At 36.7% G+C, this 27900-nt stretch overlaps 1 protein-coding gene across 1 annotated transcript; it reads right to left on the bottom strand.

Moving 5' to 3' along the window:
• Positions 1 to 1466: 1466 nt before the first annotated feature.
• On the bottom strand, positions 1467 to 27900 carry LOC123551822 (serine-threonine kinase receptor-associated protein-like). The gene is made up of 7 exons (XM_045341031.2): positions 27745 to 27900; positions 19161 to 19296; positions 15180 to 15334; positions 11941 to 12043; positions 7594 to 7731; positions 7291 to 7427; positions 1467 to 2609 (listed from the first exon to the last, which is right to left on the bottom strand). The coding sequence occupies exons 1-7, from the start codon at positions 27857 to 27859 to the stop codon at positions 2410 to 2412; spliced, it is 984 nt and encodes a 327-aa protein (XP_045196966.1). The 5' UTR covers positions 27860 to 27900; the 3' UTR covers positions 1467 to 2409.

The raw sequence follows: 27900 nt of genomic DNA, 5'->3' as shown, positions 1-27900 counted from the left end.
TTAAAAATACTGTAACGGAAAAATTATTTGAGTCGTGCCATGAGAAAACCAACAGTGGCTTTGCGACCAGCATGGATCCAGACCAGCCTGCGCATCCGGCAGTCTGGTCAGGATCCATGCTGTTCGCTTTCAAAGCCTATTGCAATTAGAGAAACTGTTAGCGAACAGGATCCAGACTGCGCAGATGTGCAGGCTGGTCTGAATCCATGCTGGTCGCAAAGCCACTATGTTGGTTTTCTCTTGGCAGGGCTCAAAAATTTATCATTAACCAGTAACCAGGAATTTATTGGATTGATTGTTACAAAATTGCTGCAGAAAAAACACCCTTGTCCTGAAAATTCAATGACAATTCCCCTCTCAAAGTGCCCTTACCCCATTCCTTGTAAGCAAGTAAAGGACCAAGGTAGCATCTCAAAGAAGTAAAGTTAAACATTATTAATAAGAATAAAATGTGAATAAACAGATCTATGTGTGTGATAACTGAAACAGCACTAATAGAAATTCAAATGCTCCAGATGTGTGAAAAAAAAATCACATTTATATTTTGTACAATCACTTAAGTAAAAAGCATAACCTGAATTAAATCATTCTCTTTCTGGTGGGTTTTCAATGTCATCTACGTACAACCAATCCATTAAGTTACTCTCCCTCCATCAACTGTGGGTTGTTTAGTTTAAAATTTCTAATTTTAAGCTTTATCATTTCACCACTGGCTTCATAATTTGATAAATAATGATAATATTTTTCTAGGAAGACATCCAATTAACCCACAGTTGACAGAAGCAGTGAAGTATAAGTAGCTAGTTGTCGGTACCAGACGATGGTAGGTAATTACCAATGAAGCATCAAGTTCAGATCAGGCTTTCCATTAAACAGTCATAAATAGTATACACGTTTGTTTTTTAATGGGCTTTACATTATTTTCAAACACTTTTTGGTGATGTTGTCATGGTCAGTGCTCCATGTGAGTACCAAGTATATCTCAGATGACAACTTCCCCACCTGAATCAGGCATGGAAAACAAATAAGCTGCACCACGATAAAACCAACACAGTGCATTTGCGACCAGCATGTATCCAGACCAGCCTGCACATCCGTACAGTCTGGTCAGGATCCATGCTGTTCGCGAACGATTTCTCTAATTGCAATAGGCTTTGAAAGCGAACAGCATGGATCCTGACCAGACTGTGTGGATCCGCAGACTGGTCTGGATCCATGCTGGTCACAAATGCACTATGTTGGTTTTTTCATGGTGCAGCTCAAATTACTTTAGAGGCATCATCTTTTGTGAGATCAGTCACACATGTGTAAGGAAGCTGCTTACATGTACATGGGTTTAACATTTTGCCTCAACTGTTTTGTGACGGCAATCCATTAACCTAACAACCTAAAAAATTTGACATTATAACCAGTAACCGACAGTAATATCTGCAAATGACTGACAACGAATTATCTAAAAACTAAACTGCTGGACTACAGTTATCTTTATCTTGAGAAAACAATATGTTTAATCACATGTATGTCTTAAATCAATTCACCCTCAATATTTCCATAACAGCAGTTTAAAGAAAAAGACTTGTAAGATAATTAACAATGATACAGTCCAGACAAATACTCTATTCTCTTTGATGCCAAAAACAATTTTTTACTGTTACAAACTTTATGCAGCAGTGGTCATGATATGATATGTCAGTGCCATGTTTCATTACTGGAATCGTCATCCATAAATAATAATAAAATTTTACAAAGATTCAACCAAAAGTAGGGAAGCAGAAGTAACATATATAGTAATGGCATATTTTTGTCTTTTTTCAAATGAAACTTTGTCAGGATTTAGACCTAACCATTCATGCAATACAGCTCTCAGGCTATTAACAGATGCATGGTTGAAAGAGGTAGATTCTGGAAAATACATAGGTGCTGTATTTCTTGACTTCAGAAAAGCATTTGTAGATCACACTATCTTACTAAATTTATTTTCCTGAACTTTTATTAAAGATTTGTTTTGTTTTGGCTTTAACTCCATTTTTCAACAGTATTTCAGTTATGTAGCAGTGGGCAGTTAACCCAACAAGTGTTCCTGGATTCTGTACCAGTACAAACCTGTTCTCCGCAAGTAACTGCCAACTTCTCAACATGAATCAGAGGTGGAGGACTGAATGATTTCTGACACAATGTTTTTTATCAAATCATCACGAAGCACATATGCCCCACCCAGATATCAAACTCATGACCACGCAATCTGTAGATCGGCGCTCTCGCTTCTGAGCTAAGTGGGCGGGCCCATTTACTAAAGAAATAAGATGACTGACAGCTGAGTCTGGTTGCTTTACCAAAGCTGAAACAGCAGAAGTTTGACAGCAAAAACAATAAATAGCACAATAACACAATTAGTTTGTCCATAAAATGCTAAGCTTCTGGTTTAGTAGGTGTTGAATCGGAATTCTGAGTAATTTCATCAGGTTGAACACATCTCCAGAGTCCGTAATTTTTGCCAACTGTATTCTGCCATAGTCGCAGTGTTCCATCCTCACTGCCACTGGCGTAAACTTCTCCATCTGGTGAGAATCTTACACTATGTATTGGTCCAAAATGTCCTTTAAATGCCTCTGAAATAGTTACAGCAATAAATAATTATATGTGTGGTCCACAAGACACAGATGCCAATACTTCCTGCCACTGTTTATGGTTTCATGAATCTGGGTGAAATATTTTTCAAGATATATGCAACACAAACTTTTAAGTATTTTATGTGTATTTTTCACTAAGGCCTAAAAAAAAAATTCTTTGTTTCCAGTAACATGCTCAAAAAAATTAGGGTAGGTAGGTCGGAAAATTTTTTTTTTAAGGGAGACTTTCCGGAAATTATTTTTGTGTTGAAAAATGATTCCAAATAAGGGGGCTATGCCTTTAGAGCATCAGTAAGTTGATTTCTAACATCACTGGCCATGTTTAAAGCATAAAAAGTGCAGTTTTGCAACTTTTTGTTAAAAAGTTGTAAAAAATATTCTCCAAGGCCATAAAAACATTTAGGGTCGGACCAAAAATTTAGGGTAGGTCGGGATACCGGAAACAAACAATTTTTTTTTTACGCCTAAACCAAGGACAACTAGAAAATGCTTTTGTAAAAAAGCGCATGTCTCCCCCAATGCAAAGTCCTATTGGCAAGAAGTCAAAAGGGGTCAGGAGCGAAAGTCAAAGAGACACTGATGGTTGGCTGCAATAGAGATTATCTACTTGGCATGTCCAGTCATCCCGCTAAATTTCAACACTCTTGGCCTAGTGGTTCTCAAGTCACTGTTCAGGCTTCTGTGACCTTGACCTTTGATCAAGTGACCTCAAAATAAATAGGGGTCATCTACTCTGCATGTCCAATCATCCTATTAAGTTTCAACATTGTAGGTCAAGTGGTTCTCAAGTTATTTCCAAAAAATGATTTTACATGAACAGGCCACTGTGACCTTGACCTTTAATAGACTGACCCCAAAATCAACAGGGGTCATCTTCTCTGCATGTTCAATCATCCTATGAAGTTTCAACATTCTGGGTCAAGTGGTTCTCAAGTTATTGATCGGAACTGGTTATCAATGTTCAGGCCCCTGTGACCTTGACCTTTAACAGAGTGACCCTAAAATCGTTAGGGGTCATCTACTCTGCATGACCAATCATCCTATGAAGTTTCATCATTCTGGGTCAAGTGTTTCTCAAGTTACTGACAGAAATGGTTTTCAATGTCAGGCCCCTGTGACCTTGACCTTACGAGTGACCCCAAATCATAGGGTCATTACTTGCATGACAATCACCTATAAGTTTCACATTCTGGGTCAAGTGGTTCTCAAGTTACTGACCGGAAATGGTTTTCAATGGTCAGGCCCCTGTGACCTTGACCTGTAATGGAGTGACCCCAAAATTGATAGGGTTCATCTACTTTGCATGTACAATCATCCTATGAAGTTTCAACATTCTGGGTCAAGTGGTTCTCTAGTTATTGATCGGAAATGGTTTTCCATGTTCAGGCCCCTGTGACCTTGACCTTTGATGGAGTGACCCCACAATCAATAGGGGTCATCTACTCTTTATGACCAATCATCCTATGAAGTTTCAACATTCTGGGTCAAGTGGTTCTCTAGCTATTGATCGGAAATGGTTTTCCATGTTCAGGCCCCTGTGACCTTGACCTTTGATGGAGTGACCCCAAAATCAATAGGGGTCATCTACTCTTTATGACCAATCATCCTGTGAAGTTTCAACATTCTGGGTCAAGTGGTTCTCTAGTTATTGATCGGAAATGGTTTTCAATGTTCAGGCCCCTGTGACCTTGACCTTTGACGGAGTGACCCCAAAAACAATAGGGATCGTCTACTCCAGCAGCTCTACAACCCTATGAAGTTTGAAGGTTCTAGGTCAAATGGTTCTCCAGTTATTGCTCGGAAATGAAGTGTGACGTACGGACGGACGGACGGACGGACAGACGGACGGACAGGGCAAAAGCAATATGTCTCCTGGGGGAGACATAATTACTCTGGCTGAGTGAAATCCCAAACAAAAGCTCGGGTGCACAATCTCACATGATATACAACAATCCCCTAATGGTTTATGGCTCTTATTCTAACAGTTTTTCAGATACATGCAACAAAAACTTGTATGCATATTTTATATTAAATCAAGGGCTCTTACTCTGGACCTACAGAAATCCAGAACAAAACCCCAGGTGCAAAACTTCACATGCTGAATTATATATTCCTATTTCATGACCCTAGGTCTCATCCGTTTTATGATACATGGGAAACAAACTTTTATGCTCTTTTATGCATATTTTTGACTAAGTCGAGGGCCATAACTCTTGTCTGAATTTTTTTAACAAAACCCAAGATGCAAAACTTTACATGATGAACTATAGCTATCACTAAAGGTGATGAATGTACACCCCCGCATGCACTGACACAGTACATTGCAATTTGACGCACACAAGATTGCATAATTATGTGGACTGTATGTATATATAGACTATATGTATACAGTATAGTAACAAAAAACAAAGTCCCATAACTATGCAGAATATTTATCTAAAAGAATGTAACATGCACAACTAGGGTTGGTACTGATCACTTGTGTGAAGTTTCATTAAATTGTGTGCAAGGGTTTGGTAGATTAGGCACGCACAAAATTGCATATGCAGACTGTATGTACATAGTATGTTAACAAGAAACAAAGTCCCATAACTCTGCAATTTTTGTCGCTGAAAGAACCTAACAGCCCCATGCACAACTACTGTTGTTACTGATCACTTGTGTGAAGTTTCATTAAATTGTGTCAAGAGGATGAGGAGAGATGGTGCGCACAAGATTGTGTCTATGTATATAGTATAGTAACAAAAAAACAAAGTCCCATAACTCTGCAAAAAAATTTTTCTGAAAGAACCTAACATGCCCCATGCACAACTACTGTTGTTACTGATCACTTGTGTGAAGTTTTATTAAATTGTGTCAAGGGGATGAGGAGAGATGGTGCGCACAAGATTGTGTCTATGTATATAGTATAGTAACAAAAAAACAAAGTCCCATAACTCTGGATTTTTTTTTTCTAAAAGAACCTAACATGTCCAATGCACAACTACTGTTGGTACTGATCACTTGTGTGAAGTTTCATTAAATTGTGTCAAGGGGATGAGAGAGATGGTGCGCACAAGATTGTGTCTATGTATATAGTATAGTAACAAAAAAACAAAGTCCCATAACTCTGAATTTTTTTTTTCTAAAAGAACCTAACATGCCCATGCACAACTACTGTTGGTACTGATCACTTGTGTGAAGTTTCATTAAATTCTGTCAAGGGGATAAGAAGAGATGGTGCGCACAAGATTGTGTCTATGTATATAGTATAGTAACAAAAAAACAAAGTCCCATAACTCTAGAATTTTTTTTTCTAAGAGAACCTAACATGTCCCATGCACAACTACTGTTGGTACTGATCACTTGTGTGAAGTTTCATTAAATTGTGTCAAGGGGATGAGGAGAGATGGTGCGCACAAGATTGTGTCTATGTATATATATAGTATAGTAACAAAAAAACAAAGTCCCATAACTCTGCAATTTTTTTTTCTAAAAGAACCTAACGTGCCCCATGCACAACTACTGTTGGTACTGATCACTTGTGTGAAGTTTCATTAAATTCTGTCAAGGGGATAAGAGAGATGGTGCGCACAAGATTGCGTCTACGGACAGACAGACAGACAGACAACCTGAAACCAGTATACCCCCCCTTACAACTTTGTTGTCGGGGGGTACAATAATATTCCTGTTATATTTCATAGTCTTAGGTCAAATATGTTTTAAGATGCATGTGACACAAACTATCCTTTCATGCTTATTTTTGATTAAGTTGAGGGCCATAACTTGTCTGGCTGAATGAAATCTCTAACAACAACCCAAGTGCACAACTCCACATACTGAATAATATTCCTGTAATGTTTCATAACCTGAGGTCAAATACTTTCTGAGATACATGCAACACCAGCTTGTAGGCCATTTTTATGCATATATTTTTGACTAAGTCAAGGGCCATAACTCTGGTCTGGCTGTAAAACACCAGGTGCACAATTTCATACGCTGAATAACAATCCTGTGAGGTTTGGTGACTTTGGATCAAACACTTTCTGATATGCCCAACACAAATGTGGACAGAAGGATGGACAAGGGCAACTCTTAAGTGACCCAATCCTCCCAAAGAAATGGGGGAGTGCAAAAAAAAAGGGAAAATAAAGAACTGAGCATAACACTTTCCTGAATACTCCAAGAAATATAGAGCTGAATGATTCACATGTACTATGAAAACATTTTTACAGCATCAATACAAATGTAAACAAAACAAACTGACCTATAAAACTGTTATGTCTAAAAAATTAAACACTTTAAATATACCTATTCCCATGATGTATAAGGAAGCAAATATGTAAAACAACAGCAAACTGACATGAATGTTTGTGTTAAGACTCTGCTTTTTAGTATGGTAAAAAGTGTCATAAATTTTTACTGTATCATTTTCTTTCAATGCTAATCCATGAAAATGTCATATTTTAAGCTATATTCATCTTTAACACCGCATGAAATTTACGGACTTGGTGCCAAGAATAGTGTTATGTTTTCTCCAGTTAAGATTACGTAACTAGAAGGAATTTATTTTGATCCAAGACAGTTCTTCAATTTAAAGTGGTTTCCACGTTGAAGGGGTTACCCAACTGTATTACTTTCTACTACAGAATTAACAAAGTTGTCCTATAAGTAAACTTACCTAACTCTGTTCCTGTTTCATAATCATATTTATACATAATGAAGTTTTCACCACCACATACAAATACAGTTTTATCTGGGTGCAGTGAAGCTGTGTTGATCTGAGTAGGTGATTGGAACTCACGTAACTTATCAAATCTGAAATAATAAATTAGCTTTGCAGCAACATACAACTTTTCTTTTTTTTTGCATAAGAATTTTGAGCTCATATAGTTAAAGAATTAGTCTATAACTTTTACAAGTTGCTTCTCAATTTTTTTTTTCACTTGTTTGATGATTAAAAAAGTCACTACATTTTACATACGTTTCTGCATTCCAAAAGCTGGTGGTAGAGCCATATGTTACTGTGACAACAGATCCATCATGCGAAAGTTCTAGACTAGTGGGGGCAGCCTCGAGATCTATCTTCCTCACTTCCGAACCAGATGATATATCCCATACCCTGAAATTTCAATAACATTGTAAATATGATCTATCATCATAAGAATTCAGGACTAATGGCTTAATCACGAGTGATTTTGTTTTTGTTTGGTTTAATGTTGCATCAACACAATTACGGTATATGTCATATGGCTAAGGTGGAGGATAGAAACACTGTCCATCTGTAAGCCAGCTGGATGGCTTCTTCACATGCAGAATTCAATGCCCCAAGTAAGGCTCGAACCTACATTAGTAAGGGGCAAGTGATTCGAAGTCAGCGATGTTAACCACTCATCCTAATAATGAGTGAAGTCCATCAGTGTTCCATATAGTGCAGGAATCAGAAAATGTATTGTCACCATTGAATCCAGATCACATTGCTAACAGAGGGACAGTTAATATTGCTAACAGAAAAGAGGCTGACAGTACGAGGGTTGTCCCAGAAAATCATAGACTTTTTTTATTCTTTCGAAAATAAGCGACACATAAAATAATTATTTTAACTGATGTTATTTCATTGCATACTCTACATGACTATAGAGTTTAAAATTAAATATCTGTCATATTATTTGAGTATTTTTTAAATAATGGACAGTAATCAGTGCTAATCAGCACACGCTCAATTTTCCCACTACAAAAAGAAGTGGTTTCCTTTTAAATTTGTGTAACTTACCCGATATATATCTCACAGCATTAAAATTTACATCTTTGTTAACGGCAATGTGTGGCGCATAATTATCTTGCATTTCAAGTCTTTGACGTCACTAACATTAAAACAGTGATGTACATTTGAAAGTAATGATTGCACACCATTTCAGAAATTGCGACGTCAAATAATTTCGCAATGCAGAAAATATTAATAAAATTTTGCAGAGATCGCGGTATGACCCCTTCACAAGTAAAGCAAGGAATGGAAAATTTGGGAAGTTTGGCAAATGTTTGCAGGACACTTGTCTTTACATGACAAAATTGTTTTAAGGAATGTTAGGCGAGTGATTCAAAGAGAGGGCAACATAAAACTTTAATACTTTCTGCGCCGCAAACTTATCTGACGCCGCCATTTCTGAAATGGCATGCGACCATTACTTAAAAATTTACGTCACTATTTTAACATAAGTGATGTCAAAGTCTTGAAACGCAACATAATTACACACCACATGTGGCTCTTAACGATGATATAACTTTTAATCTGGTGAGATGTATATCGGGTAAGTTACATTAATTTCAAATGAAGCTGTCTAATGTTGGAGTGGGAAAATTGAGCGTGTGCCGACTAGCACTGACTGCCATCCATTATTTAAAAAGTACTCAAATAATATGACAGATATTTAACTTTAAACTCTACAGTCCTGTAGAGTATACAATGAAATAACATCAGCTAAAATAATTATTTTATGCCTAGCTTATTTTCGAAATAATAAAAAAAGTCTACGATTTTCTGGGACAACCCTCGAATTTCCAAATAACAAGCTATTTTTTTTTCATTCTGTTATACAACTGTACTGATATTTCAAAGATCTGCGTCTACATAAAATCTCAAAGACCTTCTTATGTTTGCTTTAGGATTCTAGAACATTAAGGTTATCCTCTAAAATATACACCAACCAACCAGAAATACTAGTAGTGCAAAAACTTTCTGTATTCCAGTTCAACTTTGGCCTTCTGCATAATATACAAAGTGCAGCTTAAATTAAACATTTTAAATCCTTATATCTACAATAGAGCAAATTTCCTAGTAGCTAGCAGCTCTGGAGGTAACTTCCTTTTTTATGATTCATATATATTTTGTGTGAATGCATGCAACTGTTGCGGGCCTCGTGGAAGATTGTTCGAATGTGTTCCCTTGTTAAAAAAATGTCTTCACTATTTTAAATTATTATTACAATATTTTTCATTATTATTATATGAATATTTGGATTTCAACGTCTGGTAAAATGAAAGAATTTTGTTTGTTTATTAGGATTTGATTTCCAGGACTGACACAACCACAAAATCCATGAAAACTAGAATGTGTCTTAAGGACACAGGGTGTGCCCCCCACTGGTACATTTGTCACAAATAAGGGGAAACAAGTGAATGAAGTATTGCCATGCAATACAAAGTCCCCTACTGGAAGGCACCTAATTTTCTCTACTGCAGTATAACATAATGAACTGATATCTGTCAATGATGTATAAACAATATTGTACTACATATACAATATGTTATAACAACACACTTGGATTAAAATGTGCATATATAAAAACCCACAGTTGTTTTCATATTGAATTTTTTTTGGCTGATTATAAAAATGTTATCATGTAAGTTATTTATAGTAACAACAAAGGGAAATTAATCTTTAAAAAAAAAAAAAAAAAAAAAAAAAAAAATCTATATAATATAAGTCCACAAGAAACTCTTTACCAGGTAGAGATAGGTCAAAATACACCTAAAAATTGGATGTAACATGCATGCTGTACCACAGAAAAGCGGTCTCGATTTTTCTCTACCGCCAGTAATAAAAAAGTTACAATAAAATCTATTTATAGTAACAACAAAGGGACGTAATTCTAAAAACAAGGGTGCCTCATGGTGGTGAACATTTGGTCCAAGTTACATCAAAATCCCTCCATGCATGAAGAAGAAATGTTCCGTACAAAGTCATTCTTGAATTTGACCTTTGACCTCTAAATATGACCTTGACCTTAGACCTAGGGACCTGGTTCTTGCGCATGATATGTTGTCTCATCCAGGGGAATATTTGTGCCAACTGATATCTAAATCCTGCTTTGCATGACAAAGTTATAGACCGGACAGGAAAAAAATCCTCTTGACCTTTGATCTCAAAGTGTGACCTTGACCTTTAAGCTAGGGTACTGGGTGTTGCGCATGACACGTCGTCTCATCATGGGAAACATTTATGCCAAGTAATATTGTAATCCCTTGATGGATGACAGAGTTCTTGATCGGACAGGGAAAAAACCTTATTGACCTTTGACCTCCAATTGTGACCTTGACCTTTGAGCTAAGGGTCTGGGCTTTGCGCAGGACATGTTGTCTCATCATGGGGAACATTTGTGCCAAGTAATATTAAAATCCCTTCATGGATGGCAGAGTTATGGACGGGACAGGAAAAAAACTCTGTTGACCTTTGACCCCCAATTGTGACCTTGACCTTTGAGCTAGGGGTCTGGGATTTGCGCATGACACGTCGTCTCATCATGGGGAACACTTGTGCTAAGTGATATTAAAATCCCTTAATGAATGTCAGAGTTATGGACCAGACACGAAACAGACCCTGTTCATGCTATGATAACATTTGACTGCTAAGTGTGACCTTGACCTTTGAGCTAGAGGTCTGAAAGTTGTGCATGACACATCGTCTTATTATGAGGTACATTTGTGCCAAGTAATATTAAAATCCCTTCATAGATGGGAGAGTTATGGGCCGGACAGGAAAAAAGCCTTGTTGACCTTTGACCTCTAATTGTGACCTTGACCTTTAAGCTAGGGGTCCAGGTTTTGAGCATGACACGTCGTCTCCTCATGGGGAACATTTGTGCCAAGTAATATTGAAATCTCTTCATGGATGGGAGAGTTATGGACCGGACAGGAAAAAAGCCCTGTTGACCTTTGACCTCCAATTGTGACCTTGACCTTTGAGCTAGGGGTCCGGGATTTGCGCATGACACATCATCTCATCATGGGGAACATTTGTGCCAAGTAATACTAAAATCCCTTCAAGGATGGGAGAGTTGTGGACCGGACAGGAAAAAAGCCCTGTTGACCTTTGACCTCCAATTGTGACCTTGACCTTTGAGCTAGGGGTCCGGGTTTTGCGCATGACACGTCGTCTCATCATGGGGAACATTTGTGCCAAGTAATATTAAAATCCCTTCATGGATGACAGAGTTATGGACCGGACACGAAATTGCGGACGGACGGACGGACGGACAGACGGACGGACGGACGGAATGACGGAAAAGTGCATTCCTATAGTCCCCGAAACTGGTTTTCAACCAGTAGGGGACTAATAATTCAAATGTTTGCGGTCTTAATGGGGTTTAGCATAAAAAAAAATATGAAAAGGATTCATTATTCTATACCATATACTTTTTAAGCTATGAGCATCACAAACAAAAAATCCACTATTTTGGCACAAAAATAGTCCCCCACAAAAATAATGGTCACAGTATCACTGCAACACAAAGTGGGCATCTATCCACAGATAAGCCCCATTGTAATATATTACCTGATGGTTTTATCCTCTGCTGCACTGATAACTTGTTTCCCATCTTTTGTAAACACAGCATTCTTTATAAAGGCTCCATGCCCAGTAAAACTCTTAATAGGCTCTACAAATACAAACAGATCTCTGAAACACTCTGCAACAATCACTCCCAAGTAAACTGTTTTATATTTCCATTGAAATTCAATGTTTGTTAGGCTTATCTGCCATCCTCCCTTGAACTGTATTACAGATTGGGCAGAACCACCAACCTTAAACTGAGTGCTGAGCATGACTTTAACCAAAGTAATGATTGGCAACTGATTGCAGTCAGTGATTTTAACCACTCAGCTATGGATCTCCCAACTGTTCTTACCAGTAAAACCTTAAAAAGAACAAGTCCATTAAAAAACAAGAGGGCCATGAAGGCCCTGTATCGCTCACCTGACCTATAGACCTAAAGATATCAAGATGAACATTCTGACCAAGTTTCATTAAGATATGGTCATAAATGTGGCCTCTAGAATGTTAACTAGTTTTTCCTTTAATCTGACATAGTGACCTAGTTTTTGACCCCAGATGACCCAGAACCGAACTTGACCAAAAGATCATCAAGAATAACATTCTGACCAAGTTTCATGAAGATATAGTCATAAATGCGGCTTCTAGATTGTTAACTAGAGCTATCACTAAAGGTGATGAATGTACCCCCCGCATGCACTGACACAGTACATTGCAATTTGACGCACACAAGATTGCATAATAATGTGACTGTATGTATACAGTATAGTAACAAAAAACAAAGTCCCATAACTATGCAGAATATTTATCTAAAAGAATATAACATGCACCATGCACAACTAGGGTTGGTACTGATCACTTGTGTGAAGTTTCATTAAATTGTGTGCAAGGGTTTGGTAGATTAGGCACGCACAAGATTGCATATGCAGACTGTATGTATATAGTATGTTAACAAGAAACAAAGTCCCATAACTCTGCAATTTTTGTCGCTGAAAGAATCTAACATGCCCCATGCACAACCACTGTTGTTACTGATCACTTGTGTGAAGTTTCATTAAATTGTGTCAAGGGGATGAGGAGAGATGGTGCGCACAAGATTGTGTCTATGTATATAGTATAGTAACAAAAAAACAAAGTCCCATAACTCTGCAAATTTTTTTTCTGAAAGAACCTAACATGCCCCATGCACAACTACTGTTGTTACTGATCACTTGTGTGAAGTTTCATTAAATTGTGTCAAGGGGATGAGGAGAGATGGTGCGCACAAGATTGTGTCTATGTATACTAGTATAGTATAGTAACAAAAAAACAAAGTCCCATAACTCTGCAAATTTTTTTTCTAAAAGAACCTAACATGCCCCATGCACAACTACTGTTGGTACTGATCACTTGTGTGAAGTTTCATTAAATTGTGTCAAAGGGATGAGGAGAGATGGTGCGCACAAGATTGTGTCTATGTATATAGTATAGTAACAAAAAAACAAAGTCCCATAACTCTGCAAATTTTTTTTCTAAAAGAATCTAACATGCCCCATGCACAACTACTGTTGGTACTGATCACTTGTGTGAAGTTTCATTAAATTGTGTCAAGGGGATGAGGGGAGATGGTGCGCACAAGATTGTGTCTATGTACATGTATATAGTATAGTAACAAAAAAACAAAGTCCCATAACTCTGCAATTTTTTTTTCTAAAAGAACCTAACATGCCCCATGCATAACTACTGTTGGTACTGATCACTTGTGTGAAGTTTCATTAAATTGTGTCAAAGGGATGAGGAGAGATGGTGCGCACAAGATTGTGTCTATGTATATAGTATAGTAACAAAAAAACAAAGTCCCATAACTCTGCAATTTTTTTTTCTAAAAGAATCTAACATGCCCCATGCACAACTACTGTTGGTACTGATACACTTGTGTGAAGTTTCATTAATTGTGTCAAGGGGATGAGGAGAGATGGTGTGCAAAGATTGTGTCTATGTATATAGTATAGTAACAAAAAACAAAGTCCATAACTCTGCAAATTTTTTTTCTAAAAGAACCTAACATGCCCCATGCATAACTACTGTTGGTACTGATCACTTGTGTGAAGTTTCATTAAATTCTGTCAAGGGGATAAGGAGAGGTGGTGCGCACAAGATTGCATCTACGGACAGAGGGACAGACAGACAGACAGACAGACAACCTGAAACCAGTATACCCCCCCTTACAACTTTGTTGTCGGGGGGTACAACAAGCTTTACTTTTGATTTGACTTGGTGACCTAGTTTTTGACCCCACCTGACCCAGATTGGAATTTAACCTTATGATCATTAAGATTAACATTCTGACCAAGTTTCATAAAGATATGGTCATAAATGTGGTCTCTAGAGTGTTCACTAGCTTTTCCTTTGATTTAACCTAGTGACCTACCTTTTGACCCAACCTGACCCAGATTTGACTGTGACCTATAGATCCTCAAGATTAACAGTCTGACCAAGTTTAATTAAGATAAGGTCATAAATGTGGCCTCTAGAGTGTTAACAAGCTTTTCTTTTGATTTGACATGGTGACCTAGTTTTTGACCCCACATGACTCGGATTTGAACTTGACCTAAAGATCATCAACGTTAACATTCTAAGTTTCATGAAGATACATCATGAATGTGGCCTCTATGGTGTTAACAAGCTTTTCCTTTGATTTGACCTGGTGACCTAGTTTTTGACCCCACATTACTCAGATTCGAACTTGACCTTAAGATCATCAACGTTAACATTCTGACTAAGTTTCATGAAGATACAGTCATAAATGTGGCCTCTAGAGTGTTAACAAGCTTTTCCTTAGGTTTGACCTGGTGACCTAGTTTTTGACCCCAGATGACCCAATATTGAACTCGTCCAAGATTTTATTGAGAGTAACATTCTGACCAAGTTTAAATAAGGTTGGACCAAAATTGTGACCTCTAGAGTGGTAACAAGCTTTTCCTTTAATTTGATCTGGTGACTAGTTTTTGACCCCAGATGTCCCAATATCAAACTCTTCCAAGATTTTATTGAGGGTAACATTCTGACAAAGTTTCATTAAGATTGGGCCAAAATTGTGACCTCTAGAATGTTAAGAGTCAAATTGTTGAGATGGACTGACGATGGACACAGGGCGATCACAAAAGCTCACCTTGAGCACTTCGTGCTCAGGTGAGCTAAAAAACAGATAAAATATATTTAAACATAAGGAGAATGTCCACAAACTACCTGCATATACTTACCACTGTCTAATTGAATAAGGTCAAATATTCGGAGGATTTTTTCCTGGCTGCCTGTCAGAAGATGGTTCCCATCTCGAGAAAAATCTACGCACTTCACTATATGTTTGTGCTGAAACGTATGCAACTCTTCACCAGATTTTGCATCCCATATCTTACTGGAAGATGTAAATTTAAACAACAATAAATATATATTCATTGACCATGAGCCCTTAGAGTTTCAATATTCATAAGAATGACCAATCTTGTTAGTGACAAGTTCCATAAGTACATGTAATATGGATTATGTGAACTGACCATTTATGAAATTTGAATTTTTGCTAACAATATGGCTACAAAATGGTATGTTGCCTTATACAATACTTGAGTTTTAATTTTACTGAAATATTAAAGTTCTAGAATTTTACCTCAAGATTGTTTCTACTTTTATATGAAACACTTTTCAGACAAGAGATCACAGAGTGATCTTGGTGCCCATCATTGAACCATTTTTGAATGTTCCAAATTTCAAGACTAGCTCAAGGTCAAAATCAAGGTCACAGTTCATTTCGGTACACAAAACTGTGCATGTGGTCTATTCATGTGGTCCAAGTTTGAAAGCTGTAGCTTGAGAAATGTGAAAGTAGGTAGATTATTTCAAGGCCAAAGTTCATTTCGGTATACAAAACTATGTATGTGCTTCAAATTTGAAGGCTGTAGCTTGAAAAATGTGAAAATAGGTACTAGGTAAAAAAACAAGGTCAAATATCAATTCAGAACACAAAACTATGCATGTGGTCCAAATTTGAAGCCTGTAGCTTGAGAAATTGGAAAGTAGGTCACTAGGTCAATCTCAAGGTCAAAGTTCATTTCGGTACACAAAACTATGCATGTGGTCCAAATTTGAAGGCTGTAGCTTGAGAAATGTGAAAGTAGGTCACTAGGTCAAAATCAAGGTCAAACTTCATTTCGGAACACAAAACTATGCTTGTGGTCCAAATTTGAAGCCTGTATCTTTAAAAATGTGAAAGTAGGTATCTAGGTCAATGTCAAGGTCAAAGTTTATTTCGATACACAAACCTATGCATGTTGTCCAAATATGAAGGCTGTAGCTGCAGAAATGTGAAAGGAGGTCACTAGGTCAAGCTCAAGGTCAAAGTTCATTTTGGTACACAAAACTATGCAAGTGGTCCAAATTTGAAGGCTGTAGCTTGAGAAATGTGAGAGTAGGTCACTAGGTCAAAATCAAGGTCAAATTTCATTTCGGAACACAAAACTATGTATGTGGTCCCAATTTGAAGACTATAGCTTGAGAAATGTTAAAGTGGGTCACTAGGTCAAAATCAAGGTCAAATTTCATTTCTGAACACAAAACTATGCATGTGGTCCAAATTTGAAGCCTGTACCTTCAAAAATGTGAAAGACGGTTACTAGGTCAATGTTAAGGTCAATGTTTATTTCGGTACACAAACATATTTATGTAGTCCAAATCTGAAGGCTGTAGCTACAGAAATGTGGAAGTAGGTCACTAGGTCAAGATCAAGGTCAACTCATGTCAAGGTTCATCCTTCCACTCAAAACTATACATGTGATCCAAATTTGAATATTGTAGGTTATGGACAAGAAGATTTAAAAAAAAATTCCCTATATAAGTCTAAATAAACCATGTGACCCCCGAGCGGGACCATATTTGACCCTAGGGGGATAATTTCGACAAACTTGGTAGAGAACCACTAGAGGATGCTACATTACAAATATCAAAGCCCTAGGCTTTGTGTTTTGGACAAGAAGATTTTAAAAGTTTTTCCCTATATAAGTCTATGTAAACCATGTTACCCCCAGGGCGGGGCCATATTTGACCCTAGGGGAATAATTAAAACAATCTTAGTAGAGGACCACTAGATGATGTCACATACAAAATATCAAAGCCCTAGGCCCTGTAGTTTTGGACAAGATTTTCAAAGTTTTTCCCTATATAAACCATGTGACCCCTGGGGCGGGGTCATATTTGACTCTAGGGAAATAATTTGAACAATCTTGGTAGAGGACATCTAGATGATGCTACATACCAAATATCAAAGCCCTAGGCCCTGTTGTTTTGGACAAGAAGATGTTCAAAGTTTTTCCTTATATAAATCTATGTAAAATATAAAAATAAACAAAGGGCCATAACTCACTCAAAAATTGTTGAACCAGTCTGATTTTCAGGGGGATACAACTAGGGTACCAATACATCATTCTGACAAAGTTTGGTCAAAATCCCCCAGTAGTTTCTGAGGAGATGCGATAACGAGAAATTGTTAACAGATGGAAGGACGATGGACCACAGACGCAGAGTGATTTGAATAGCCCACCATCATCAGATGGTGGGTTAAAAATACTGGTGCATGTACTAATCCACTTTTCTTTTAACCCTCTGATAGGCTAGCAAGAAGGTTTTGTGGCAAGAAGGTTTTGCCTCTAAGGTAATGACTGAACATCTCTGCAAAGTGCACTTGTTTTCAATTACACACAAGGAAAGTTAAGAATATAAAAATATTTTAAAAACAAGAGCTGTCCGTATGCCAATGCTCGACTATTCGAATTATTGTCCCAGAAGCAGGAAAATGTTACCCTAAATGTTAAAATATCTATAGAGTTTCAATCCAGTACCTGCATTAGTTTTGGAGATAGTAACTTGCATGCAAAACTTTAACCAGAAGTTTTATGTTCAAAAGGGGACATAATTTGACCAAAATGCATGTCAGAGTTATGGGACTTGATGCAATCAACTAGTTTTATAACCCCGAAGGCACATGTGAAGTTTCAATTTAAAATCTGCATTTGTTCTGCAGATAGTAACTTGCACGCAAAACCTGAACCAGAAGTCTAAAAGGGGGCATAATTTGCCCAAAATACATGACAGAGTTATGGGACTTGACCCAGTGAGGTTGGTAATTGATCTAGAAAGAGAAAAAATAAGTTTCAAATATATATGCCTTTAATTAATAGCTGTATGTACTTGCATGCAAAACTTTAACCAGGATTTTCTAAGTTCAAAAGGGGGCATAATTTGGCCAATATACATTTCAGAGTTATGGGACTTGACCCAGTGAGGTTGGTAATTGATCTAGAGAAAGAAAAAATAAGTTTCAAATCTATATGCCTTTTAGTAATAGCTGTATGTACTTGCACGCAAAACTTTAACCAGGATTTTCTAAGTCCAAAAGGGGTCATAATTTGGCCAAAATGCAGGTCAGAGTTATGGGACTTGATGCTATCAACTAGTTTCATAACCCCGAAGACACATGTGAAGTTTCAATTCAAATATCTGCATTAGTTTTGGAGATAGTAACTTGCATGTAAAACTTTAACCAGGATTTTCTAAGTCCAAAAGGGGGCATAATTTGCTCAAAATACATGTCAGAGTTATCGAACTTGACCCAATGAGGTTGGTAATTGACCTAGAAAAAGAAAAAATAAGTTTCAAAGCTATATGCCTTTAAATGATGTCTGTATGTGCTTGCATGCAAAACTTTAACCAAGTTGTGACGCTGACGCCATGGTGAGTACAATAGCTAGACTATTCTTCGAATAGTCGAGCTAATAAAACTTTTTAGCAATGCTATGAATACTGAAACACAAGTCTGCATTTACTTTTAACATTGCTAGTCTATACCCATTTGTGACATCACAAATATTTTTTTTGGGATACTGTTAGTTACACAAAGACCCTTATTCACCACACTGATGCTCAAATTTCAACAACAATTTTTATAACAGCTTCCTGAAGTTACAATATCTACAAGTTTTAAGCAGTACAGATCGAGGGGTGAATGTGAAAGAGTTCTAAGTGCATATAAATAAAGAAGCACTTAGAACTTTTTCGCATTCACCCCTCGAGATGCACTATAAAAACTGGTTTGGCCCCTTGACTGTTTAGAAAGTTGATGAATTAGGGCCTCAACTATAGGTTGGGTAGCCTATGGTTGTATGTCTTCAACTGATGAAAATTTAAAGTGTTACGCTGTGAAATCTGCAGCTCCTGTTGCAGCTGTATCAGCATCTCTTGTGAGGGTTGCTCCCCAGACAGCCCCTTTATGACCCTCAAAGGTTCCTATCCAATCACCTGTGTCACCCTGACGCAACATTGGTTTTCCATCTGTAACAAAATTGAGTAATTATCTAACCACTGATCACAATAATATTAATTTAATTTAAGGAACACTGATACTGAAATACAAGAAGATTTCTCTTTCTCATTTACTTCCAATAATTACACCACCATCCATAGTATTTACAACAACAATCAAACCAGTATCAGTATATGCTAAGGTTTGTCAGAAAGCCATTTTCAAAATACAACTAATATTCATGCTTTACCTTTGTACCTCTGAAGTCTAGTATTCATTAAAAATGGCTGTTGTATATATTTTGACATATGCCTGAGATTTAATGAAAAAATACAAAACTTTTCTCAATAGCTAAGAGAAAACTCTAAAGTAGTAAGCACATTTTCCAGCTTACTTAAATTGTCAGGGATTTCCTTTGGCTTTTCTGGATGGGGGTCCCGGGACTCCTACACTTGCCAGTTTGGGAGTCCTGGGTGACTTTTGGGGGTCCCAAATTATATTTAATGAGATTTTCATGAATTGTAATTGAACAAGAGCTTGTAGAACATAAAATGCTCCCCCCGCCCCCTGATGCATTCAGTAATTGCACAAGGAACAGAAATTATTTGGTCACTGTACACAAAAGTTCTACTATTCTGGGTCAATGTGACCTTGACCTTTGACCTACTGATCTCAAAATCGATAGGGGTCATCTGCTGGTCATGATCAACCTCCCTATTAAGTTTCTTGATCCTAAGCCCAAGCAATCTCAAGTTATTGTCCTGAACGGTTTAACTGTTCTGGGTCACTTTGACCTTGAGTTGACCTTTGACCTACTGACCTCAAAATCAATAGGGGTCATCTGCTGGTTCTCCCTATCAAGTTTCAAGATCTTAAGCCCAAGCATTCTCAAGTTATTGTCCGGAAACGGTTTAACTGTTCTGGGTCACTTTGACCTTAACCTTTGACCGACTGACCTCAAAATCAATAGGGGTAATCTGCTAGTCATGACCAACCTCCCTATCAACTTTCATGATTCTAGACCCAAGCATTCTTGAGTTATCATCCGGAAATCGTTTAACTGTTCCGGGTCGCTGTGACCTTGACCTTTGACCTACTGACCTCAAAATCAATAGGGGTCATCTGCTGGTCATGACCAACCTCCCTATCAAGTTTCATGATCCTAGGCACAAGCATTCTTAAGTTATCATCCGGAAACCGTTTAACTGTTCCAGGTCACTGTGACCTTGACCTTTGACAGACTGACCACAAAATCAATAGGGGTCATTTGCTGGTCATGATCAACCTCCCTATCAACTTTCATGATCCTAGACTCAAGCGTTATTGAGTTATCATCCGAAAACCAATTGGTCTACATACCGACCAACAGACCATCATCTGCAAAACAATATACCCCTCCTACTTCGAAGGGGGAAATAAATATCTAAACAATTTAAAAGATACAATATTACACTTATAAGCTGACCTGTATCTATTTTTATTCATCCTACTGGTAACCCTGATAATTACCTTTTTATATGATTCATGTCATCTAAAAATTCCAAGGTGTAGCCATTTACTAGATTTTGTCATAGTTTGAGGGTGTTATCAAACTTATAAGACTATGACTGTGGTTTGTCTTTAGCAGGAAGTTTGTTCAATAGTACAGTTTCGATACACATTCCACTTGTATAAAAACTTTCTTTCTTTCGAGTTTCCCTTGGTAATAGTTTCAAAGTCATCAGACTGGCCTAGGCTAATATTATTTGGATCGTTCCTCGCATTAATATTTATGTCTGCGGAGAATTTATTACAAGCAGCGGTAGCCATAACCGTGTGTCAGTTAGACACTTGAAATGTGCAAGCGCCAGTGACAGTAACTACCAAAACAAGAGCACCGCCTTGCGGGTGCTGACGCTCATCTGATTTTTTTTGTGTAATAGAAATATTGTCCTACCCATGATTTTCTAAGTCTAAAAAGGGCCATCATTCTTGCAAAAAAGCAGAATAGAGTTATGTTTCTTGATGTACAGTGTCCACTTATGATGGTAAAAAACTGTTGCAAGTTTTAAAGCAATAGCTTTGATAGTTTATGAGAAAAGTTGACTTAAACATAATACTCAACCAAGAAAATGATTTTCTAAGTCCAAAAGGGGCAATAATTATTGCAAAAAGCAGGATGGAGTTATGTTGCTTGCTGTACAGGGTCAGCTTATGATGGTGAACAAGTGTTGCAAGTTTCAAAGCAATAGCTTAGATAGTTTAAGAGAAAAAGTTGACCTAAACATAAAACTTAACCAAGAAATCTGATATTTTCTAAGTCCAAAAGGGGACATAAATCTTGCAAAAAGCAGGATGGAGTTATGTTTCTTGCTGTACAGTGTCAACTTATGATGGTGAACAAGTGTTGCAAGTTTTAAAGCAATAGCTTTGATAGTTTAGGATAAAAGCTGACCTAAACATAAAACTTAACCAAGAAAACTGATTTTCTAAGTCCAAAAGGGGCAATAAATCTTGCAAAAAGCAAGATGGAGTTATGTTTCTTGATGTACAGGGTCTGCTTATGATGGTGAACAAGTATTCCAAGTTTCAAAGCAATAGCTTTGATAGTTTAGGAGAAAAGTTGACCTAAACATAAAACTTAACCAAGAAATATGATATTTTCTAAGTACAAAAGGGGCCATAAATCTTGCAAAAAGCAAGATGGAGTTATGTTTCTTGCTATACAGGGTTAGCTTATGATGTGGAACAAGTATTCCAAGTTTCAAAGCAATAGCTTTGATAGTTTAGGAGAAAAGCTGACCTAAACATAAAACTTAACCAGGCAACGCCGACGCCGACAACCGCTCAAGTGATGACAATAACTCATCATTTTTTTTCAAAAAATCAGATGAGCTAAAGAAGCTTAAATACAGAAAAGGACCAAATTACTGAAAATTGGATTGGTGAAAAAGTGGGTCCCGCGGACCTACGCCAGTTCACAAATGCGAGTCATTGGCCTAAAATATGAGTCAGGGATGCAAAAAACACGCGTCCGGGAAATCCCTGAATTGTCAAAAAATGCTATCGCCATTAATTTTGATCTTTGGGGTCTTTGAACTTGAAAACCATGTTTTCCTGCTAACTAAATCAATTAAGAAATAAGGATTATTAGACAGAAGCCTAAACTGCTTCGTATAAATATGTAATTACATGTACCGTATTATTAAATTACTTACGAGTCTGAGTCTTTAAGCTTGTTCTTTGAGCCCAGATTTTATCTGCTTCCTATACTTTAAATTTCTTTCACTTTTGACAACTTTTGACAATTATTTCTTTTTCTTTCACTGCCATGCAGCTACTCATAATACCAACAACAGGATGGTGTGTAAATTTTTTCCTATTACTCAGCTTATAGGACTAGTAGTCACAAAATCTACTTGCCCATTAATCATGTTAATTAATTGTCACACCACACTCAAATTACAAATATTTTAAACTAGACCTGTCACAGGAGTGACTCATACCCCCACCATACGGTCTTGTCACAGAAGAATGGCAACCATAAGAAATCTTAAAAATACTTAGTCTTTGGAGTACTTCATCCTGGGCTTCCATATGTAAGTAATACTAGTATAATACTAGTATAGTAATACTAGTAAATATATTAAATCTCTAATATTAGAGATACACTAAAAGTGAATACAAAAAAGTGTCTTACCGACCCATGTTACCACAGAAAAATGTATTTACTTTTTACATAGGACTTATAATAAAAAAGTTAGAAAAATACCTAAAATATTGAAAATCTAAAAATAGGATTTCTAAAAATAGACTAATTCCTGGAATTTAAGGTGAAGAAACTCCATACAAAAGTTAAAAAAAGGTTACTTCCCTTTGGCTCTAAGCCAATCAGAATGAGATATAGTGAAAATACATCAAAATTAACCTTAAATTCTAGGTAAAAGGGGACACAATTCAAGAAAAATTAGTGTCAGAGTTATGCACCTTGTGTCACATGATGTGGGTGATGAGGTGGAACATCTATTTTAAGTCTGAATCAAATCCATTCAGTAGTAACTGAGATATAGTGAAAATACATAAAAATTAACCTTAAATTCTAAGTAAAAAGGGGCATAATTCATGAAAAATTGCTGTCAGAGTTATGCACCTTGTGTCACATGATGTGGGTGATGAGGTGGAACATCTATTTTAAGTTTGAATCAAATCCATTTTGTAATAACTGAGATATAGTGAAAATACATCAAAATCAACCTTAAATTTAAAGTAAAAGGGGACATAATTCATAAAAAATTTATGTCAGAGTTAAGCACCTTATGTCACATGATGTAGGTGGTGTGGTGAAACAACTATTTTAAGTTTGAATCAAATCCATTTAATAATAACTGAGATATAGTGAAAATACAACAAAATTAACCTTAAATTCTAAGTAAAAGGGGACATAATTCATGAAAACTTGGTGTCAGAGTTATGCACCTTGTGTCACATGATGTGGGCACATGATGTGGGTGATGAGGTGGAACATCTATTTTAAGTCTGAATCAAATTCATTCAGTAGTATCTGAGATATAGTGAAAATACATCAAAATCAACCTTAAATTCTAAGTAAAAAGGGGCATAATTCATAAAAAAAGTTGGTGTCAGAGTTATGCACCTTGTGTCACATGATGTGGGTGATGAGGTGGAACATCTATTTTAAGTTTGAATCAAATCCATTTAGTAATAACTGAGATAGAGTGAAAATACAGCAAAATTAACCCTAAATTCTAAGTAAAAGGGGACATAATTCATGAAAACTTGGTGTCAAGAGTTATGCACCTTGTGTCACATGATGTGGGTGATAAGGTGGAACAGGTATTTTAAGTTTGAATCAAATCCATTTGGTAATAACTGAGATAATAGATTTTGGGACGCGACGGGACGCGACAAAACTGACTCCTATATACCCCCCTCAAACATGTTTGGTGGGGGTATAACAATACTAGTCATCAGGGTTCTCACTAGCAATTTCAAGTTGCAGTCCTGGGACTCCCAAAGCTGAAAAAGTTGCAGTCCCAACTACTGACTAGACTGACGGACAGACTTAAATGTTTCGTCAAAACACAGGCCTCTATGTTACTTGTCAAATTAAGTGTAGGCCGACAGACATTTTGTAAACACAATTCTTCACACAAATATTGTTAAGGTGTGGTAAAAAGCTAAAGATAAAATAGGTCACATGTAGTCAAAATTTAATGTAAGAAAAAATCACCCCTGGACAACATCCCCCTCCCCCCACCCCCACATCCCTGCTGTTTCTGATCTTCCTGGACAAAATCCCCCAGTGAAGTTGTCAAGTTGGACAAAATCCCCCTTGTGAAAATATCAAGTTGCCCAAAAATCGCTCCTGATAATTTTTTCTTCACATTTTTATTTCAGAATGGAAACGTATATAAACATACAGTGAAAAGAAAATATATAAACAATTACTACTTTTATTTTAATACTCTCTAAAATACAAGAATGCACAGTATGTCTATGATCAACATATTAATAAATGCTTCCTCAAATAACATCAGCGATTTTGCAGAAAAATAATCACGTTACTAAGACCGGCATCGACAGCATCTTAAAATTACTCGGACATTCATAATTAAGCCTAATTATCATTTTTTTAAAAAGATTCTAAAAAGTTCTTTAAAATTGGTAATTAGTACGTGAGAAAACAATCAGAGTTACTTCAAACACTACGTAATCCGTCGTTAGCAATTAGAAATTGTCACCTATGCAATCATATCGACAATCACATGTATTCCAGTTGATCTGTCTCGCGGTGAAGTGGAAACGGGCAACGCTGATAGGCTATACGCGGCTATCGGTGACAAGCGAGTAACTCCGCCCACATATTTTGCTCTCTCGTCAAACCTTGTGTATTCGCAATTTATGTAATCAATTAATTTTCACTGCATCTCACTGCAGAAACGTGCGTCCGGGGACCTCTAAGATGCAAAAAACACGCGTATACCGGGACCAATTATGCGTACAGGGACGCCGATTTCGGCGTTTCCGAGAACCCTGAGTCATTTATTATTTAAGGGACACTTTTGTCTTTACTGATATAATCTGCAGCAACTGTCACTGGAGTAAGAGTTGTAAGTGCTGATTTTAAAATCAATGAATTTATTTTTGACATCTTTCTAGATCTAGATGAACTTAGTAATTACATAATGGTCACTTTTTTCTTGCTGCTTGTCCTAAATAAAGTGGATCAGACCCTAGTATTTACCTGTTGATCAATATCTTTGTGGAATGGTATTTTAGTGACACAGTGATTGCTCTATACAAAGGAAATTCAGTGTGGTTTGGTCTCCGTTATAGTACTAGCCTGTGCAATTGAATAGGCTGAGAAGAAGTAGCTAAGTACTGCCTTTCTATATTCCATATTAATGAAAACAAAAAGATGTTATATTAAACAACATCCCTTAAGCTAGTATAAGTAATATAAGTAACTAGAATGTGTCTGTAGGACACAGGGTGTGCCCCCACTGGTATATTTGTCACAAATAAAGGGAAATAATTCAAATGTTTGCAGTCTTAATGGGGTATAGCCTCAACAAACATTTTATGAAAAGGATTCATTCTTCTAGACGATATACTTTTTGAGCTATGAGCATCACAAACATGTTCATATCATGATAAAGACTCATGCAAGGTTTCATCAATTTATATTGAATACTTTTTGAGCTAGGCATGTCACAAACTCCGGACAGATGGACAGACAAGAGCAAATCTATATGCCCCCACCATTCATGGGGGGAGGGGGGGGGGGGGGGGGGGGACACACAAAAATACATGGAGAATACAGTAAAAAGTTGAACAGTGCCAGGGTTTCCTCTGGGTCAATTTCACTTTGCGCCAACAAATTCGCCAATCAGGAAAAGTTTGCGCCAGTGGCTCTCAAGTTGGAGCCAATAGTCTGTCATGGGCAACATACCATTTTCTTTTTCAGTCTCTTTTTCCTTTGATTCTTTACAGTAACCATGCAATTTGCTCTTGACCCAGTCTATCTTAATATCACATTGAATCAAAAATAGTTTTTAATCTTCTCAACCATTTTCAAGAACATTTTCTAAACAAAAGTAATTGCTCAATCTATAAAACTATCCCTTTATATAGTTTGCCATTTTAATTATCTCCCTTTAAGGGATATTTTCACTAAATAGATGTTTTCAAAACATGAATATTTATCCTAATATCACATTGAATCAAAAATAGTTTTTTTAATCTTCTCAACCATTTTCAAGAACATTTTCTAAACATAGTAATTGCTCAATCTATAAAATTATCTATTTATATAGTTTGCTATTTTCAATTATCTCCCTTTAATGGTCATTTTCACTAAATAGATGTTTTTAAAACATGAATATTTATATCTTTATTCTTTTAACTTTTTATTTCAAAATTTATTTAGGTCTTTTATCAAAAACAGTGTTGTTTTATATTATTTTATAACTTTTGAAAAGCTTTTTAAAATGCTTAAGTTTCATTATATATATTACTAAATTTCTATTTCCTTTCATACATACTATTGTATAGCGAAAATACCACCTACAGGTATTATTAGCACTTTGTTTTGAGGCTTTGGGGTTGAGCTTTTTAAAATTATTGGTGTACCAATGCTTTACGTTGGGCACATAAAAGAACTGCTTTAGTTCATCTGTATCTCAAAAATTCTTCTATTGAAATTATTCGACCGCGACTGAAATTTAGCGTAGATTTATTTAAGCTTGTGCAAAATTTATTAACGATCGGAGAATATGTATATCTTTTCATCGCGCTTTGACGTGTCATTATTTCCGGCATTTTCTCGGCCTCAGTTTCTTCGGCGAATCAGATTGTCATTAAAATAACCTGTAAATTCATCTCGCGTTTTTTGCATCATAAAAAAGGTGGTGCATTAGACGAAGCATGCAGCTAATATTTCGTTTCATTTGCTTTCGTGTAAGTAGGCGGGGCTAAATTTGGCGAATCAGATTGACTGATAATCGTTCTTGCGTGGAGGAATGCTCTAGTGACTCTGCGAAGTTTTAAATTATGCCCCGAGGTGTAAATCGATATTGACACGTTGTGTATTGTCTTCGTGAAGTGTTAAATATCGGATAATCCGTTATTGCGTCATTGAGAAAGATTGGATCGACGATTATCTTGTAGGCGCCAATGAAATTCGCCAATTGAAGATTTTTAGCGCCAGAATTTACATTTTGTCGCATTTGGCGCCATTGGCGACCGACAGCGGGAACCCTGAGTGCATGTGTTCATTAGTCACTAATGAATTTCTTTTAATGTCAGTTGTAGCCATGACCTTATCAAAAGAAGATCAAATCAACTTATAAAGTGATGTATTGAGATACGACATATACTTAATTAGTATTAACAAATAATAACCCGACGTGAAAGAAATATCCGGAAATGTTTCTTATCCGAATATAAGGAAGTATAAGTTGGGTTTCATGCTTTACCTTTGGACGCACTAATTAAGAAATAACCAAATGGAGTTATATCGCTGTATGTTAAAAACACAACTGGACGTGTGTGTCCGCTGCAGGTCAGGGGAGTTTGTTTCAGGCTTGACATTTTCAAAACTTATTTCACGAAAATTTACCGGTGTCTATGTT

The sequence above is a fragment of the Mercenaria mercenaria genome, chromosome 4, assembly GCF_021730395.1.
Source record: "Mercenaria mercenaria strain notata chromosome 4, MADL_Memer_1, whole genome shotgun sequence".
Taxonomy (NCBI): Eukaryota; Metazoa; Mollusca; class Bivalvia; order Venerida; family Veneridae; genus Mercenaria; species Mercenaria mercenaria.
Note: the sequence above shows the minus strand (reverse complement) of the source record. Positions and strands in the feature narration are given on the sequence as shown.

What these genes read in the sequence shown, in the direction of transcription:
- LOC123551822 (XM_045341031.2), bottom strand. Translation starts at nt 27,859, where the DNA reads ATGTCAAGCCTGAAACAAACTCCCCTGACCTGCAGCGGACACACACGT. An exon ending in CCTTATTCAATTAGACAGTG is followed by an intron (nt 12,044 to 15,179) that starts GTAAGTATATGC and finishes TTGTATTTGTAG; the next exon opens with AGCCTATTAAGAGTTTTACT. An exon ending in AGCTTTTGGAATGCAGAAAC is followed by an intron (nt 7,428 to 7,593) that starts GTATGTAAAATG and finishes TTATTATTTCAG; the next exon opens with ATTTGATAAGTTACGTGAGT.